Below are 20521 nucleotides of genomic sequence, written 5' to 3'. Positions count from 1 at the left end.
AGAACACAGCTGCAGGAGCCAAAAAAATAGCTGAATTCTTTGAACTGAACCTAAGTGATGAAGACTGTCTTGGTGTTGCAGAAAGGAGCACTTTCAAAGCTATGAAAAGCAATTCCAAATCAACCCATGGAGAATTTGGTGATGTTCTTTTCCGTAAAGGTAAATGCTATAAAGCAACCTATACTCTTCTTCCAGCTTTGGAAAAATCACCCAAGGCTACGAATAAATACGGTAGCTTTTATGCATTGCATAAAAACAAGATTTCAGGGGAAGCACCCCAAAATTCTTCAGGGGATCTGTATTTTATTTAGAATGCAGAAAAAGATAGTGAAATGTCTAAAAATAATAATAATTGAAAAAGTAATAAAATGGCAGCACCACGAAGGGTAGGAATTGTGTTACTCATCATTTTTAATGTTTGACATTTTATAATGTTTTTATGTGTAATGGAAGGCACCCAGAGTGGCTGGGGAGGCCCAGCCAGAAGGGTGGGGTAAAAATAATAAAATTGCTTATTCACAAAAGTAGTTAATATGCTTTAGTAGTTCCAGTAATGCTTTGGACTTACTAATGCTTACCTGCAACTGCAAATGTGTGATTTCTGGACCACAAATAGAAAATCATGGTTGCTTGTGGAAGTATATATATATAATTTTATATTTCCTCGTTTTCAGGTGGTGTAAGTGACTGGAAGACACTTTTCAGTCAAGAAAATAGTCAGGAAATGGACAGAATATTTAAAGAAAGATTAGCAGGGACCAAGGTGGGATCAAATATAAAATACGATGTCTATTGTAAATAATGAAGACTGAATAACAGATGTAACTACTAGGAGAGGATTCATAAATGATCCTCTGAATTTCAAGGACAGCAAGAAATCCAGGTTTTTGGAATGAATCAACATTATATCTATACGAAAGGGCAAGAGAAATTATACCAGCTTTTTTGGTGAAAACTTTCAATATATACCGTACATGTACTCATCCTATAATTAATCCTAATCAGATCGATGTCAGATTGTTCTTTCAAAGATATAAACTTTGTAAAATGATATATTTTATTTGATTAGTCTTTTGTTAGTGTAGAAACACACTTTTTCCATTTCACTAATTTTTCCTCAGGTAGACTAGCCTGGTTATGCATTTTAGATTATTACACTAAACTGTCAAATAGATGTATTATCAAAAAATGTTTATACTAGGGGTTGTGGCTCTGCTTGTGTTGCTCACCAACCCCACCTATCCACTTGCCAAACTCTGCCCACCTTTTGCCAACCTCCACAAAACTAGACTTTGCCAAACACCCCTCCCCCCCCTTAGACCACAGTTGAAGAATCTGTTTGGTTCTCACCTTCTGGGATAGCTTTGTGATGTGGGTGGGGCAATCTACTTGCAAGTCACATGATGGCATTGCAGTATCACATGATTGACAGGTGAGTTGCCTCTCTCACACACACACTTGTCAAAATCCCATCATCAGAAGTTGCAAGGGGGATAGCCTGTAAAGCCTGCCCTGCTCTGATCCTGTGAACCTTTTGCATGGAAGATCCTGGAGATCCCTGGAGATCACAACCCCTAATATTCAAAGAACTACTCCAGGATCTTTTGTTTCACTTATTCATTTTATTTAATTAAAAATATTTATATACTGTTTTAGATTTCAAAAAAAATCAAAAGCAGTACAGAACAGAACATTGCAAAAGAATGGCAAAAGACAGTAGATCTATCTGAAAACAGTAAAACATTACTGCATGTGCAAGCCAATCCATTAGTTCTGTGTGCAGGCAACATTACTGATCAGGGAATACCTTTTATTATTCTAAGCCTACAGTGCCTCTTAAACAATCACATTGTGCTTTTCAGATCACAGTCAGTGGTATGTTCTGCTCTGAGACAGTCCCATAATGACCACAGGAGGCTTTGAACTTCTGAGGTAACCCTGAGTCATTCATAGCACAGTCTTGGGTTCTTCCAACACGGCACCAGAGACAGCCTCCATCAGGGAGCTCACTGGGCAGGAGGGTGGGTGATATACCAAAAGCATCTCCAGCCTGTCTCCACGGCACCAGGCAAGTCCTTTAGTGTGGCTCTTAGTGTGAGAACTAGTTCTATGAACTATGACAATGCCTTCTCCTGACCCTCTGACCTGGATTGGTGTTGCCGAGAGCATCCAGGCAGGCAGAGCTGAATCAGGTTAGTCCCATCCAGCTCCCACCTCTTTGCATTGCGCATTGTCCAGCTATGGAATGTCCTACCACAAGTTGTGCTGATGGCAATAATTCAGTTGGCTTTAAAAGGACATCAGACAAGTTCATAGAGAACAAAGCTCTTAGTCACAATGGTTACCAGGATCAGGGGCAACACTGGAATCCCATTTGCTGGAGAACAAGAGCAGAGGAGGGCTGCTGCTGGGCTTCCCATGGGGGCTTCAGAGGCCATTGTGGGAAACCACATGCCGGACTAGAGAGACAAGAGCTCTTCTTATATTTCATAGGCCCTGGGGCTCCAAATGTCAAAGGGTAGGGTTTGAGTTCCAGGAAAACCAAGTTAAAGCATTTAAAGCAAAGCTTTTCTGTAAGGGTGTGGTCCCAGAAGTTCATACCCTCCTAGTGTGTAAAAGTTTAAGCACAGTTCTCTGGCCTCACCCTCACTGGGCAGCTTCCAGCATAATTAAAGCATGCCTTTATGTAAGGGTCTGGTCAAAGCCGTTCATACACTCCTAGTATGCCATAGTTTAAGAAAAATCCAGTGAAGGCAATCAGATAGCTCTGAAACAAGCTTGCTTATGGGGTGAAGGTCATCAATTGCCTTATTCCGTGCTACCCTTTGCACTCTCATTGTTTACCCTCTTGTAAAATGCTCTCGGGACATATTGCCCCAGTTACCTGTGCTCACAGCAACACTTTGACCTATGTTTCTACCACCCTCTAAGGGGAGAAAATGGTCAGGTAGTACTGTTTCCCAGCAATTGCTATTTTGAGTTACAGTATGCTACCTCTCTTACTGGATATAATATACAGTGGGACCTTGGTTCTTGAACTTAATCCATTCCAGGACTCCATTCGACTCCTGAAACCATTTGAAAACCAAGGTGCAGCTTCTGATTGGCTGCAGGTGCTTCCAGAACATCCGAAAAACATTCGCAAACCAAACCAAAACACTTACTTCTGGGTTTGTGGCGTACGGGAGCTGATTTGTTTGACAACTAAGCTGTTCGGGAACTAAGGTACCACTGTGGCCATTCATGACTAGTAGCCATACATGAAAGAAAGTGATCTTTCAAGTAACATGATCACAGGCCACAAAGACCTTAAAGCAGGTGTTGGCAACCTGCAGCCCATGGACCACGAGCCACCCCCGAACCGAGCTGCCTGCTTGGCGAGTCCCCACGCGCTGCACTAAACTGGTGCAGTGCAGAGCGGGGACTTGCTTCCGTGGCGCCAGAAATCGTGTCTGCACATGCATAGATGCCAAAAATCGCATCTGCGCAGACGCGTTCTGGCCCACAGAGCAATCTCCGTGGGAGTGAACTGGCCCAGGCGAGGTAAACTTTGCCAACCCCTGCCTTAAAGGGTCCTAACCCTTTAACTGGGTCCTTATTTATTCATTAAATTTGTATACCACTATTCATCCGAAGATCACAGGGCAATTCGCAACATAAAAATACAAATATATGGACAAGGAGCCAGTCTACCTGACAAAGGAGTGGTGTACAGTGGTACCTCAGGTTACAGACACTTCAGGATACAGACTCTTCAAGTTACTGACTCCGCTAACCTAGAAATAGTACCTTGGGTTAAGAACTTTGCTTCAGGATGAGAACAGAAATTGCGCGGCGGCAGGGGGAGGCCCCATTAGCTAAAGCGGTTTCTCAGGTTAAGAACAGTTTCAGGTTAAGAACAGACCTCCAGAACGAATTAAGTTTTAAACCCGAGGTACCACTGTAATATGATCCAACTGCATAGTTGCAGTAAGTTATCTTGTGGCCCTATTTTGGATCAACAGCAAAATCTGGGCTGTTTCGACACACAGCAAAATATTGCAATAGTCTGAATGGGAGGTTTCCAGAGAATGGGTGACTATGACCCAACTATCTCCATCCAGGTATGGTTGCTGAACTTGATAGAAAGAAACTGCAAAGGCCTCTTGAACCTCCAGTGACAATGCTGGATCAATAACTGACCCCAGACTGTGAATCTGATCCTTTAGAAGGAGCGCAACCTCTATGGAGAACTTGGGTCTAAGAGTAACCTACTGAAAGCACCTTCATCTTATCTGGATCAAGTCTATTCACCCTTATCCAGCCCATTGCCATGCTCAAGCATTGCTTCAGCACACCCACAGCCTCCCCTGCAGCTGATGGAAAACAGAGGGAAAGCCAAGAGTAGCCCACATAATGGTGATACCTCCACCCACATCTCCAGATGACCTCTCCTGGGAGTTCCCTGTAGATCAGGGGTGGGGAACCTCAAGCCCATAGGCCAAATGTGGCCTTCCATGTGGAATTCCTCTGCAACTGGTACCGGTATTTCTCCCTTCACATCCCAAATATTCAAAATCCTAGCATTTATTAATTTCTAGGGTTTTGGGTGTGGGTGTGTGGGTGTCCCTAATCTAGAACAGTATAATGGAAGAAGACATTCACTCTCACACACCCCTTAAGTAAAGTAAATTTCTGCTGAAATTTCATCATCATCCTGAGAAAAAAAGCATCCTGAGAAAAAGGCAGGGGGAGGGGAAACAGCTCCTCTTGCATTATCCAGAAAGTTAAGGGCAGGATTCTGCACAGCATCATTAAAATCAATGGATTGCGTGAGTACAAGTTTACTGTAAGCAGTTCCACTCCCAGTAATGTGCGTGCTTCTGTCCAATTTGGAGTTCCAGATGTTGAAATCTCAGCTTAGAAGTTGATTTCTAACTCCTCCTTGTGGGTGGAAGCAAGGAAAACTGCCTTCTTCTATTTGCGTGTTTCCAGGGAATGCACCCCTCCTCCCTCTCCCTCTGGCCAATTTTCTATCTCAGAAACAAACATTTCTTAGTGTCCTGGCTCAGCACAAATTGGCCGCACCCTCACTAAATGCCGTGCAGGCTGGAAGAAAAAGGTCAGAGTCCTTTCTTGCGCTCCAAACACCAACTCAGTTAATCTGTAACCAGTTCTCTTCTTCAGGGAAGGCACGGCAACTTATTCTTTAGCACGTGACTAGACGATGGCTCTATAATTATATTTTTTTATTTCACTATTGGCTGAGATCTCAGTCTACCTGTGCACTAGTCTCCTATCCTGCACAATCATGTCTCAGGAAGGATTGAAGGAAATTATGGACAAGAAGTTGGAAGAAGCTGGAAAGGCTGCTCCTGAAGACCAGTTGTTTATGCATGATGGGAGTTTATATCCTAGCATAGTCTGTTGTCCCGACACAATGAAAATTCTTGACACGTTTGAAGCTCGGAGTGATGATGTGGTATTAGTGGGATACGCCAAAACTGGTGAGTATGCTCGTCTTGCAAGAAATACTTGGAGTGTGTGTGAGAGAGAGAATAATAATAATAATAATAATAATAATAATAAAGCATTTATATTATAATATTAAGGTTCTCATTATAATTAACACCACATGCCTCAAAAGAAAATGACAAAACACTTGTATTAAGACAGCGGCCAGCAAACTTTTTCAGCAGGGGGCTGGTCCACTGTCCCTCAGACCTTGTGGGGGGCGGGCTTTTTTTTTTGGGGGGGGAGAACAAATTCCTATGCCCCACAAATAACCCAGAGATGCATTTTAAATAAAGGGATACATTCTGCTCATGTAAAAACACGCTGATTCCTGGACTGTCCATGGGCCGGATTGAGAAGGCGATTGGGTCACATCTGGCCCCGGGCCTTAGTTTGCCTACCCATGATTTAAGAGAAGGGGTGGGGGGTGGGGAGAAATACAGGGCTTGCAAAATGAGATTTAGCTATTTATGATTTTTAAAACCTCCTACATGTTAAAGGATACGCATTAATAAGCATGGAAATAAAAATGCCAAGTTCTATAAGCATTACAATGAGATGCAGCACAGGCGTGTGTGTGTGTGGGGGGGCATTATCCATTCCAATCATGTCCTTGCACACATACTGTTGCACCGCAATCTCTGAGCAGTGCGAGATTCCAGGGGTTCCAGGCGCTTACCCAGGGTTCGTGTTTGTTTTGGAATGAGGCACAGCAGAGAATGTGGAGTGGTGTCAGGAGGGTATATGGTTTATTTACACATATATAGGCAGCGACCATTTTGCGTGGGGGTTCTGTTCCTAGCCCTCTCACATGTTGGCAGAGCATGCAGAACCTCGCCCCGTGTTACACCCTGTTACATTTCATTACAGGGTGGATAAAAATCAATGGTTTTTTTTAAAAAAATAGATTTTTTTATTTAAATTGGATTTTTTAAAATTTTAATTGGATGTTTTTATATTTAAATTGGATTTTTAAATTTAAATTGGATTTTTAAAATACAGTGGTACCTCAGGATGTGAACGGGATCCGTTCCGGAGCCCCGTTCGCATCCTGAACAGAATGTAAGACGTGACTGCACCTCTGCGCGTGCGTGGGTCATGTTTTGCCACTTCCGCGCATGCGTGTGGCGTCATTTTGACCGTCTGCGCATGCGTGAGCAGCAAAACCCGGAAGTAGCACACTCCGTTACTTCCAGGTTGCCGTGGAGTGCAACCCGAAAATACTTATCCTGAAGTGTATTTATCCCAAGGTATAAAAACAAAAAAAAATCCTTCCAGTAGCACCTTAAAGACCAACTAAGTTAGTTCTTGGTATGAGCTTTCGTGTGCATGCACACTTCTTCAGATACACTGAAACAGAAGTCACCAGACCCTTCTATATAGTGAGAAGGTGGGGAGGGGTATTACTCAGAAGGGTGGTGGGAATGGGTGATTGGCAGATAGCTTAAAACTTAAAACCATGGAGAGACCTGGTCTGAACAAAGACATTGGATTCTTATCTCATTATACATGACAAAGCCATTTTTCACCTTCTCACCCCTTGCTTTTTCCTGTAAGACCTATTGCAGTCGTTAAGAGTCATCAACAGGCTCATCACAGCTATCTGCCAATCACCCATTCCCACCACCCTTCTGAGTAATACCCCTCCCCACCTTCTCACTATATAGAAGGGTATCTGAAGAAGTGTGCATGCACACGAAAGCTCATACCAAGAACTAACTTAGTTGGTCTTTAAGGTGCTACTGGAAGGAATTTTTTTTGTTTTGACTATGGCAGACCAACACGGCTACCTATCTGTAACTATCCCAAGGTATGACTGTAAAATGCTTTTGGAGGAAAAATCTTTCTAAAAATAGTTTTCTATTTAAGTTACGTTATAGTCCAAAGGCTATTCATCGGGAAAAAAAGATTTAAGTTTTTCATGTGTGCTAAAACTCAGTCTAAGTTTTTCTTTTTTAAAAAAGTTTATCCCCACATCAGTTAACAAACATGGATACATATGCTATCATGTTATTGCTTTAGTTAAATAAATTGTTTAAATTGTTATTAAGGAAATGATTGTTTTTCTTCTTCCCTTAAAGTACAGCAGAAATGTTGTCCAAATATAAACAGTTAACTTATTAAACCTCACAATAATTTCATAATTAACCGTCTATGTATTTCTAATAGTACAACCAAATCAGTAATTTTTGATATAACTGTAAAAACTACTCTGAAAATTTATTATTCCAAAAATGAAACCTTCATCTGGTTGTAAATATTAAGATTATACCAGCAAGAATGAGTCTTTCTGTAAAAATAAATAAAAATGATTTAAATCAAGTCTTACTGACTAGTGATTTAAATCAAATCCACCCTGCTTCATTACACCCCTCCTCACAGTAGGCTAACAAAATGCCTAAATAAATAAAAATATATTTTACAAGGCACCTAAAACCCCTCAGAGTTGGCATCAACAAGATATGTGAGGGGAGACTGTTCCACAAATGGGGTGTCCTCTCACGGGCATCACACTATTGGCAAGTGTAACATTGTTTTGTTTTTCAATCTCAATCTCAAACCTTTTATTGGTGTATAGACAAAATCCTGAAGGGTTCAATACAATAAAATCATTCTGACCTGCTCAGCTCCATCAGAACTTTACTTCTTGCAAAGCCCATGGACCTAGAGAAACAGAGATATATGAGAAAATATACCGTATTTTTTGCCTCATAGGAGGCTCTTTTTCCCCTCCAAAAATGAAGGGGAAATGTGTGTGCGTCCTATGGGGCGAATGCAGGCTTTCGCTGAAGCCTGGAGAGCGAGAGACATCGATGCGCACCAACCCCTCTCGCTCTCCAGGCTTCAGGAAGCTATCCTCAAGCCTTGCAAGCCCGGTGGGAGGTCCTGCGGGCTCACAAGGCTTGCGGGCAGCAACCTGCAGCCCCGGCGAGTGTCCGCAAGCCTTGCGCGCCCGGCGGGAGGTCCTGCCGGGCGCGCGAGGCTTGGGGCGGCAGCCTGCAGCCCGAAGCACACGGAGCCCTCCGGAGGGTGCCCCGTGCTTTGGGCAGGTGTGCGCAAGGCTTGGGGCGGCAGCCGCGGCTTGGGGGGGAATAATTTTTTTTTATTCATTTCCCCCCCAAAAAAGAGGTACATCCTATGGGCCGGTGCGCCCTATAGGATTAAAAAATACAGTAGATCTATAAAGGCAGAATTCAAAGGAACAGAGTGACAGTGGTGAAATAAAAAATTAAGCCCCAAAGGGGGGATTAAAATAAAAAAATGTTCATAAATGTACCAACCAAGCACATACATAGATATGAGGACCACATGTCTGGAGCAGCACAGGAAGACCACCCTGAAACCATTTTGACTCCCAAACTGACCAAATGTTTTCTCTGCAAGGAGAGAGGGGGTGAGGGAACCTTCCCATTGTCTCAGGAAGTGGGTAATCACCATCTCAAAGGAATGGCCAGACTACCAGGAAAGGCAATCAGATAAGGCATTATCAGATAACCTGGCAGACAGGAAAAACAACACCATTAGACCACCTTTTCTGTGATGTATGTATGAAGTATGGAGGGGTGGTCTTGAGCTCCAAGGAAGGCAATTTAAAATGTCTATATAAGGGCAGGCACACCTTGGTTCTGGCTCCTCCTCCTTACCTGCGTGTGAGGAAGGCACTCTGTTGCAACAGTTCAATAAAGATCAGGCTTACTAGCTGCTTTGCTTCTCAATATTCTCTGGTTGGCCTCTGTTATTTTCTCCTACTGATGGAGAACCTACAACGGACTCTATAAGGCCTTTTGTGTCCCCCATAAGGGAATAAGAGCAGATTTTGTTTATTACAGAGGGGACCCTGATCTGAATTGGGAGAGGTTAATGGACATCATTCTTAAGTTAGGTCTAGGGGAAAGAACAAGTCAGCCTCATTATCAGCCCTGCAAAAAATAAAATAAAAATGCAAACCACCGCACACATATGATCTTATCTATGTTGTAAAAGGTAAAGGTAAAGGACCTCTGACAGTTAAGTCCAATCGCATACGACTCTGGGATTGCGGTGCTCATCTTGCTTTACAGGCCGAGGGAGCCGACAGTTTTTCTGGGTCATGTGGCCAGCATAACTAAGCCGCTTCTACCACAATGGAATACCGAAACCAGAGCAGCACACGGAAACTCCATTTACCTTCCTGCTGGAGCAGTACCTACTTGTCTACTTGCACTTTTTGGAGTGCTTGGCAGGAGCTGGGACTGAGCAACAGCAGCTCACCCCACTGCAGGGATTCGAACAGCTGACCTTCTGATTGGCAAGCCCAAGAGGCTCAGTGATTTAGATCACAGTGCCACACACATCCCCATAGCGCCACCTGCTATGTTGTATTCATCTGCAAAACAAAACAACCTTCCCCTTTTGGAGTCTCCCGTAACATTCAATTTGATTGTACGTGGGTGGCACTGTGGGTTAAACCACAGAGCCTAGGGCTTGCAGATCAGAAGGTCGGCAGTTCGAATCCCCATGACGGGGTGAGCTCCCATTGCTTGGTCCCTGCTCCTACCAACCTAGCAGTTTGAAAGCACGTCAAAGTGCAAGTAGATGAATAGATACCGTACCGGCGGGAAGGTAAACGGCGTTTCCGAGCGCTGCTCTGGTTTGCCAGAAGTGGCTTAGTCATGCTGGCCACATGACCCGGAAGCTGTATGCCGGCTCCCTCGGCCAATAAAGTGAGATGAGCGCTGCAACCCCAGAGTTGTCCGGGACTGGACCTAATGGTCAGGGGTCCCTTAACCTTTACTATTCTTTAACACCGCAACTACATTCAAATTCCATGGTTATGAATCTCGTTTCTGAAGATCCTTTGGCTGTGCAATAGTGATGCAAGGCCTATGTTACAGTAGGTATGAGGAGTCACTTTCTGTGATTTCTAACAGTCCTTTGGCATTACTTCAGGTACTAACTGGGTTGGTCAGATTTTAAAAGACTTGGAAGCCGCATCTGGAAAATACGATGAAGAAGAAATGAAGCGGAGGCAGCAAATAGAGAAAGAATTAAAATTACTGCCATACCTTGAATTTGGAGATCCCGGGAAGTTTGAGGTCAGTATTGGCGAGAATAGTGCATAGCTTGATGCATTTGAATGACATGAGAGATACCACATGGTCTTCTCCAACCTACTGCCCTCCAGAAATATGCAGTCAGTTTGATGAGTTAGTGCCATTGGGGTGGGTAGAGAGAACACATTGGTGTGGCTTGCTTCCCTGCTTTGAATTCAGTTTCTCCGCGCCGAAGCTCAACTCAGTGCCAAAGCTCAACTCAGAACCTCTTCTGGGCATTTTTGTTTGGATGAGCTTGTACAAGCCAGAGACAAAAACCAGTGACTTCAGCTGTGCCTTGTCTGGCTTCCTAATATTTAAGGCTGCAATCCTAACCCAATTTACCAGGGAGTGAACTCCAATGAATTCAATAAGACTTACTTCTGCAGAGAAATGGTTACATTCAGAGTTATGTGAAGCCGCTCTCAATGTGTCAAACTTGCTGTGGATTATTCCTATAGTACAATCAAACCACCATGCTATTTTTCACACAAAGGAATGTTAACATTTCTCTTTTTTTCTAACATGTTACTAAAGAGGTTGAAGAAGTTACCTTCCAGAAGAGTGATAAAAACACATCTCATTCCTCAAAAGATTCCCAAATCTATCTTCCAAAAGAAGGCAAAGGTAAGTTCACGGCTTAAAGTTTCATCCATCCATCCATCCATCCATCCATTTAGAATATTTATATACCACTTTTCATGAAAAATTCATCAAATTGGCTTACATACCAAAATATGGCAATGAACAAACTCTTGTTTCAGATTCTGGTCAGAATAAACTTTAGGTTTGTTTCTTTCATTTTTACAATGGAAAACTGTTTTATTCAAAACCAAGGGCAGAAGTTTTCAGTCTCCTTGTATAAGAGGGAGGAGAGAGCAGAGGTGCAGCCCATGGGTCTAAGGTTTGCTGCAGCTTTAAAAAAATAATGCTAAAGAATACATTAGCATCATGCCCAGCCACTGAATGGTTGCATTCTGCATGGCAGAAGTTTATCAGGGTCTCAAGCAGAGGCTTTTGCCATCCTAAGGATGGCTTTCTGCTAAGGAGTCCCATCAGCCAAAGGATTTACACTTGTTCAAAAAGTCTTTGCCTGACTCTGTACATGCCCCATGTCCTCTCCAAATCTGCTCCAAAGGGTTGGGGGGAAACTCCAGAGTAGTTTAAGGGGGAGTACAAGGAAAGGAGAGGGTGAGGCCTTCTGTTGCACAAGCAGAAATCCTTGAGCTGATGGAACAGTGGCTTTGGGGCTACACTGGATTCCACCCTGATGCTGTAATCCTGTACAATTTTTACCTGGGATTCTGAGGAATTGACTTCCATGTTCAGCAAACAATTTCTAACAATGAGCTAGGAGCTCATCTCATTATTATTATTTTTAAGGGGGTTGTCCCCTTGTTCTATACTCTTTCTCTAAACTTCGTCATATTAATTCATGGCCAAATACATGAATATTTTCATACTATGGATTAAAGAAAAAGTTTAGATGATTTATGTTTTTGGTGTTATGGATATGAGCTTTGTCCCCCTAGTTTTGCATACCTGTTCTGCCTCTTTCTGTTTTGAAGATCCTGGTTTTGTTTCGAAACCCGAAAGACACGGCTGTATCCTACTTCCATTTTTCCAAAGGCATGAGCATCGTCCCTGATCAGAAAACCTGGGATGAGTTCTTCTCAGAATTTATGAATGGAATAGGTATGTGCCTCTTCCATTCAGCCTATTAAATTCTAGACTAGGTACAACAGAAATATGAATTTGTAAGAAGAAGAAAAGGTCATGTTGCTCTAAATCAGTGTTTCCCAACTTTTCTCTGACCGTGGCCCCCTTCCAACCTGGTTTCCTTCCTGTGGAAATGTTTCGTTTCTAAATAGAACATGTTTTATTTTAAATTTATACAAAATACAATTACATAAAATGAAAGGAACTTAATGAAATTTTACTGAAGGGGGAAAATCATAGAGCTGGAAGGGACTCCAAGGGTCATCTTTCTACTCCAACCCCCTGCAATGTAGGAAACGCAGCTAAAGCATCCATGACAGATGGCCATCCAACCTCTGCTTAGAAACCTCTAAGGAAGGAAAGTCCAGATCCTCCCAAGGGAGATCCGTCTTCCATGTATTATAAAATGTAAACAACACTTATTGGACCCCAGTTATTTGATACAGAGGGGGGAAACATCTGTGAGCATACCCTCCAACATTTCTCCAATGAAAATAGGGACGCCCTCTTCCATAATAATAATTTTACTATTTATACACCGCCCATCTGTCTGGGTTGCCCTGATCACACTGGGTGGCTTCCAACATATATAAAAACATAATAAAATGTTAAACATTAAAAAAAAACCAACCCTCCCTATACAGGGCTGCCTTCAGATGGCTCAAGAGTTGAATAACTCCATACCCTTCAACATTTGGTGAAAATAGGGACGTCCTAAGGAAAAGCGGGGCATTCCAGCATCAAATCAGAAACTGGGACACTTGGAGGGTCTGCAAAAGGCTCACAGGGAGTTCTGTATATATGGGAGAATTTTAAAAAGCAAGCGGTCCTTACTGACCTGGTGCAAAAAGATCTTGTCATCCAGAAGAGCCCTGGCTGTCTAGATAAAACACTATAACCCCTCCACACAAACACTTTTACCTGGGAGTAAGGCCCACTGAACTCAGTGCGGCTTTCTTCTAAGAAGACACTTATTTACTAGCAAGTCAGCAGCACCAGATGAGGCTAGGCACTGGGGCGCTGGGGCTGCAGAGGCAGGCTGATGCTGTCAACGGGCCCTGTGCCCCTTGGCAACATCTGAAGGCACTAATCTGCTTGGCGCTGAGGTGGAACACACCCTGAGTCAGGCCCAGGCTGCCACCTGGCCCAATACCGGTGGCAGCTACAAGCAGGGGTCAGAACAGGTGCAATCGTGATTGTCCTCTCCTTCTGTAAACAAACCAGGACTGCTCCAAGAAAATGCATGGGGCAAAAAGAAGTACTAGGTGGCCCCCTGGTGGACTGCCCGCTTTCCTGCTTGTGATTGGGCAAGCAGATAGCCAGCCAGCCAATCAGGATACACACACACAAACATTTCTTTTTCACTTCCCTCTGTGCACCCTCATTACGTAATTTCCACCTGTGCCCCCCTTGGAATATCCTGGGGGGGGGGAGCAGGGGGCCATATAGCGCCTGGTTGGGAAACACTGCTGTAAACTGTTTGGAGTTTCACAAATCTTCAGTAGAGCAGTTTTAGATTTTCAACTTTGCAAATACATTTTTTTAAAAAGCACCAGAAATCTTGCATGGCATCATAAACAATAAAAGAATTTTTATACAACATACCTTTGCTGACTGGCTTACATACAGAATTTAAGTTTTGGAGAACAAGTCCAGACAACCTGTGATTTGTGTGCAAGCAGTCACCACAGGCAGAAAGCCAAAGTGGTCTAAGCTATGTATGGTGGTCTATACTTTCCAGAAAAGTGAATAAAGTGAAAAGAATTACATTTGAACTAGCGCATATAATAAATATTGGTGCACACAATGCACAGGCACATAAGTGAAGAGCATTTGAAAACTATTATTACTTAATTAACCTCATGAATCATTGTAAAAGACATAACAGAGAGAACAGCTGGCTGTGATTTACAAGTCATGGTTTTCTCAAGAAACTACATAAGGCCCATAGATGGCGCATGGACAACCAGCTAATTGAACAGGTCAAAGTCTTCAAATATCTTGGCCTTATTTTCCAATTTATGGGGTCATGGGGAGCACACCAGAAATGTGCAAAAGAAAAAGCGTCCCAAAATGCCAAAATTCTGACATGTTTGTTCTACACAAAAGGTGGTAAACATATACCATCGGTCCTGGAAGTGTTCCAAGCTAAACCCCTCACACAGTTATTATATGGGGCTCAAATTTGGACCTTGGATCTACGGAAGCTGTCCAATCAAAGTTTTTAAGGCAAATTTTCTCTGTACCACCCTGTATACCAAACGCCTAGAGTAGTGGTGGTCAAACTTGGCCCTCCAGCTGTTTTGGGACTACAGTTCCCAACATCCCTGACCATTGGTCCTGTTAGCTAGGGATGATGGGAGTTGCAGCCCAAAAACAGCTGGAGGGCCAAGTTTGGCTACCACTGGCCTAGAGGCTAGTCTTCCCTCGGTAGAATTACGGATTTGGCGTAAAGGACATAACATAGGACCATCAGCAACAAGATCCATGGAATACATTTTGAAAAACATTTTCACATGCTACCTTTCCAAACATTAGCTTGCATAAGCAAATGTTACTTGTGGGAAATGAATTCAGATTTTACATAAAAGCCTTTATCATTGTCTTATCAGAGATTTGTTACATGAATAAAATGTTCTGCTTTCTTCTTACTAGTTCCCTACGGCCTTTATTTTAATCATATCGTTGAATGGAACAAGTATCTGGATGACAAAAATATTATGTTTATTACCTATGAGGAACTAAAAGAGGTAAATAACACTTTTAAAAATTTATTTTTAAAGCATTTCTAATGGAGAGTGTGTGAAGGAAATTGAAACAGGATTTAAATCATGGTTTCTGCTCATCTCTACCCTCTTTGACTGGTAAACAGCTCATGAATGTTTTCTTTCAAAATACAACTTCTGGATTTGTTAAATCTTATTTTGACTGGATTTCTGGAAGTCACTGAGGACTATTTCTTCATAGAAAGTTCCAAACAATTACAGCTTGCAAGGAAAGACACATCTCGAAACAATAATAAGGCCACATATTTTTCTGTTACAAAACATATTGTTTAGTAGTCAAAGAACAACTGAGCAGGATTGAAGAAAGTTATGTGCTGGCTGCAACTCTTGTGTGGAACGCAGAACGAAAACAGGAACTGGGGATCTGGAAAAGTTTCATGAGGTCACAGTATTTTTCACTTGTGACACCCTTGTTTTCTTTATCCAGAACACAACTCTGGGAATAAAAAAAATAGCTGAATTCTTTAATTTCTCTGTGACGGAACAAGATATTCAGTCCATTATGGAGAAGACCAGTTTCAACAGCATGAAAGAAAAATCCCATGAAACCCATGGGAAAATGGGCAACACTCTTTTCCGTAAAGGTAACATTCTTATACAGGGGTCAGCAAACTTTTCCGCCAGTGGGCCAGATTGCCTGCGCACAGGAGCGTGTGCACTCGTTCACATGCACACATGCCTGCTGCTCTTTCCTCGCTGGCTTTTGGAGCCATGGCGGGGGAGGACGAGGAGGTGTCTATGGCTTCCTATTGGCTGTAGGAGTTTCCTGCAGCCAATAGGAAGCCATGGCTGCGTCCCGGAAGTCAGTCCCCGTGTGGAGCTAAACAGTGCACTGCCCCGATTTAGCTCCACGCAGGGACTGACTGAGTGTGTGGCAAGGGCCGAGGGCCAGTTTAATGACCCCCTTGGGCCGAATCCAACCCGCAGACCGTGGTTTGCCGATCCCTGTTCCAATATGTTAAATTACTATCATCAACAGTACATACCTTGCTTCTCTAGTACGTTTTCTTCCAGAAACATTGTGCAGTATGAGAAGTAAGCCTATAAGTGGAATGTTTTAGAGTAAATCTATAAATGTAGCACAGTCTTATGAATGGATTGTACCACTCTAGTATGTAGATCGGGACTGTATGTTTCAGTGATGCTCTATTGAGGGAGAGAAACCACACCTCTGTAATGCTTCAGTTACATCAGGTAGAAAGTAGCCTAGAATCTGTTGTTTTCATGAATATGCCACAAACCTATTTCCTCTTGGATTTCAGGGCTTTGCTTACAGTTTTTCCACATGAATTCATCCACATATTTAGTGAATGTTGGTTGTTCTGTTTTCATCATTTACAATATAAGCTGTTTAGATATTTTTATTATGTTAAGTGCTATAGCATTTTAATGATCATAACCATAATGATAACAATAATTTATTAAATTTGTACACTGCCCTTCATCCATAGATTTACAATATAAAAAACACAAAATACATAATGAAAATGGGAATAAAAATAAGAATCCTCCCACCCACAACACATTTAAAAGGGCATTGGATGTCAATCAGCTCAAGGTCTGGTTTAAGTGGAAAGTTTTTGCCTAGCGCCTAAAGGTATATAATGAAGGTGCCAGCTGAACCTCCCTGTGGAGAACCACTGCAGAAAAGGCTTGTTCTAGTGTTGCCACTCCACAGACTTTTCATGGAGAGGGCACACAAAGAAGGGCCTTAGATGATGAGTGCAGGGTCTGGGTTGGTTCATGTAAGGAGAGGTGGTTCTTGAGGTATTGCGGTCCTGAGTCAAATATATTTATCATATTATATTTTTGCCTCTGAAGGGCACCCTCTCAACAAAACATTAATGGTGGATTTCAGCAAAACAACAACAAGAGCAAACCATCACTACCAACAACGAGGTGTCCATAAAACCATAATCAGTCTGAAACAATCCCAGACTGTAATTGTTGTATTCATTCTTACCACTCAGTTTCATACCACTCAGTGCAACGTTCTTTGGAGCTCTAAAATAAGTAAGCACATATTGCAAGATGGCAACCCACAAAAGCTCACTGAAATGAAATATTCTACAGCCCTATTCAGGCATTCACCCAGATGTGTGTGGGCTGAAAATTGGCAGGAGACAGGAGCATGCATGCACTCTCCAATGCAGTATTCCTGCCCAACTTCACAGGGGATCCCAGTCCCAAGGAAGATGCTAAGTGTGTTTACCAAAACATATTAACAATCCCCCTTCAAATTTTCCCTGCTACAGGTGGGGACACCAGGGACTTTGTTTTCCTGTGCACCCTCGTCCTCTCCTGACTTTTAGCCCATGTGTGTGTGTCTTGGACATCAGAAGAGGGCTTTTGATGTAACATGCAGCAAAGGGGCCAAGTGAACCTGACTTGGGGAGCTGCTTTACGTTTTAGGCACCTGAAAAGGTCCAGTTTTGGGGGCCCATCTGGCGGTAGTTGTGGAGAATTAAAAGCGGGGTTTCATTTAAGATAACACCTCCATGTGTCTGATAAAGTGACTCCAGTCACCAAAAGCTCATGGCACAATAAAAATCTCTCTCTTGTACTATAATCTTTATTATGCTTTATATTTGCAGGCATAGTAGGTGACTGGAAGAGTGTCTTCTCTGAGAGCCAGAATGAAGAAATGGATAGAAAATTTGAGGAGACTGCAGGAAAAACTAAGCTTGGAAAGATGCTGAAGTACGACCTATATTGCAAGAGCTAAGGAGGGCAATGGTGCTACAGTTCTCTCATGCCTTCAGTTTTGTCCATAAAGGAAGACATGTTCGGGTTGGTTTTGTTAAAGGCACATCTTTCTGGTATATGCCCCCCTCCATGCCCATAATAAAATGGATAAATTTTTCATAGTAACATTTATTAAAATTTCTTTTTTCAAAGTGTCAACTATTTCCAACAGTTTTTATTATTTCTGAACTGAAACTGTACTTGCAGGACCAGGCGTCAGGTTCCCATCCCCCAACCCATGCAAATAAGAGTCCAATGAGGCTGGTTTTTTTGGGGGGTCAAAACAGGCCACAACATTATTGAATACAAATGAAAGAGGTTTGGTTTGGGCATGGGACAATCAGAATACTTCCGGCCCGCTGGCCGGAAGTGAGACGTGGTCAATCCAGATGGGGGTTCCTAAGACTTACATCAAATAGGGTTGTCAGAATTGGGGGTTGAAAAGCCAGCAGGCTTGGCCCCAGCCAGAGTGGCTCCCCTCTCAGCCTTGCCGCTATGGAGATCCATCAGTCATCCTCCTCCAACATGTGTCTGTGACTCAAGCTGCAGTGTACGCTTGAGTACACATTACTCAGCAGTGTAAACTGCACAACGGATCAGGCTTGATGCATGGATACAATACTAAACTACACATTTATTCCACATAAATCAGGACAAAGGAAAACATGGCCTCTCTCTTTGCCGTCTTCTCAGAGAGAGAGAAAAACAAAAGCAATATAGAGCAGAAGTTCCACTCATGCCAGCAATCTGTGCTGGAATGTAAACAGACATGTGACATGTAACAATCCACATGTCTGCAGCAAAGGGTGGAATGGAATTCCCAACAAGGGTGACACCCATGGGGACCGCCGTCTGGGGGAGTGCCTTCAGCCCTGACCCTGCCTGGGCACACAGACATGGCCACTCCCCCTGGATCCCTTTAACGGGATACCCCAGCATTTGGAGGGGCAGGCAGAGACTACAACCTCCCCTCCATCCAAAACAAAGGATTGACCCAATGCCAAACTGGTTGTGACAATTGCTATGAGGTAAGCAAAACTACCAGGTCGGTGCCAATTAGCCCGGTGGGCAAATTCCTACCCGGCCCCATAAAGAACAGCGACTACCATAGCCACAGCAAAGTCATTGACTATCAGCTGAAACTGAGGGTGGGTGGGCAGGGAAGAAAACCCGGTGAAGGAACAAACAGGTAGTGCCCCAGGTGCGGGCTGCTTAAATGGCCAATGGGTGGATCCGAGGGAAGCCTACCTGCTCTGTCGGCTCTGCCCCCTGGCTCAGCCCAAGTCCCCAGCCTGCATTCCCATTCACCAAAGCCGGGTGCAGGCTAGGATCCAGTTCCTGATAGGCGGAGGGGGCTTAAGCCCCCACCGTCTACCAAGTAGGGCACCACTGTTTCGGTTCCCTTGTCGGGGCCCCTGTGAAGCCTCTGCCATCCTGTAACGCTGCCGGACAAAGAGGGTTGACCAGACTTGTGTGGTATCATTCACCTAATTCAGGCACCCCCAAACTCGACCCTCCAGTTGTTTTGGGACTACAATTCCCATCATCCCTGACCATTGGTCCTGTTAGCTAGGGATGATGGGAGTTGTAGTCCCAAAAACCTCTGGAGGGCCTCAAACATTTGGGGTGTCTGACCTAATTACTAGAACAAAAAGAAGAAAGACTTCCTAAGCTGGAAAATGTTTAAGAATTTTAATTTCCATTTTTAAATTTGGTATAATGATTTTGAAGACTACTTTTTTGAGCAGATTATGTTTTGCATATGACAAATTTAAAAGTTAAAAAATAGAGTGATAGATGTATCTGGACTAGAGACAGATATGAATAACTACTGGATTTCACATATTCAGAAATGGAGGTTCTATCGCTTTGTCCCAGAAGTCTTGGTGAAAGCAGTTTGCTGGAATCTGCACAGTACCTAACTGTGGGATGTATCATCACTGAAGCAGCCAAATGCAACATTTTCCTTTTGCCTAGAGTGGACACAGGGGAATGTGGCTCCAGTTCCTGTCATACCTGCTCTGGAGCCTCCTCCCCTTGTGTGTGACCAGGTAGATGGGCATGGGCCTCCTCTTCTGGCTCTTCCTTTCAGAGGACAGAAAGTCTGCAGCCCAGCTCAGACTTCTTTTCTCCACAAATGTAAATGTAAGCACAAGATAAAGTCTACCTTTAGATTACTGCTGTGAACTGAATGTAAGTCAACTTTACTCTTACTTTTAAAGAAGATTGTTGTGTTGTTGTTGTTGTTGTTGTTGTTGTTGTTGTTGTTATTTTAAAAGGGAAATAAAGGGGAAAGTTACCAGGAACAAGCCAGACCAGACAAGCCAGACCACATTGCTTAATTTAAAGGATTCTAACAAATCATCAACTTGCTTCCAGCAATCTGCAATGGAATGTGCTCTGCTGTTTGCTTAAGTAGCGTGAGTGAGGAGGAATAATATTTAATCAATATATCCTCTCCTACCTTCCTCAACATTCTCACACTAACCAGATGTGGAGATGGCAAGAATTCAGGCTATTAGACAAATTCATAGAGAATAAGGCTACTAGTCAAAATGACTACCACTCTACCTTCACGGTCAGGGGCAGCATTTGAATCCCATTTGCTGGCAAACGAGAGCAGAAGAGGGCTGTTGCCTTCCTGTGGTTGCTGGTGGGCTTCCCATAGGGACTTCAGAGGCTTCTGTGGGAAACCACACACCAGAC

At 43.2% G+C, this 20521-nt stretch overlaps 1 protein-coding gene across 1 annotated transcript in view; it reads left to right on the top strand.

Moving 5' to 3' along the window:
* LOC309366297 (uncharacterized protein) overlaps nt 1-20521 on the top strand; it is a 38235-nt gene that overhangs the window by 9421 nt on the left and 8293 nt on the right. Inside the window, exons 7-15 of the mRNA XM_081904749.1 lie at nt 3-159; nt 675-799; nt 5219-5486; nt 10423-10568; nt 11103-11192; nt 12134-12260; nt 14940-15034; nt 15498-15654; nt 17665-17792. Of these exons, the coding sequence (XP_081760875.1) occupies nt 3-159; nt 675-799; nt 5219-5486; nt 10423-10568; nt 11103-11192; nt 12134-12260; nt 14940-15034; nt 15498-15654; nt 17665-17792 (1293 nt within the window). The remainder of the gene's footprint in view (nt 1-2; nt 160-674; nt 800-5218; nt 5487-10422; nt 10569-11102; nt 11193-12133; nt 12261-14939; nt 15035-15497; nt 15655-17664; nt 17793-20521) is intronic.

Source organism: Podarcis melisellensis (assembly GCF_964234715.1).
Source record: "Podarcis melisellensis genome assembly, chromosome: 3".
NCBI lineage: Eukaryota > Metazoa > Chordata > Lepidosauria > Squamata > Lacertidae > Podarcis > Podarcis melisellensis.
Note: the sequence above shows the minus strand (reverse complement) of the source record. Positions and strands in the feature narration are given on the sequence as shown.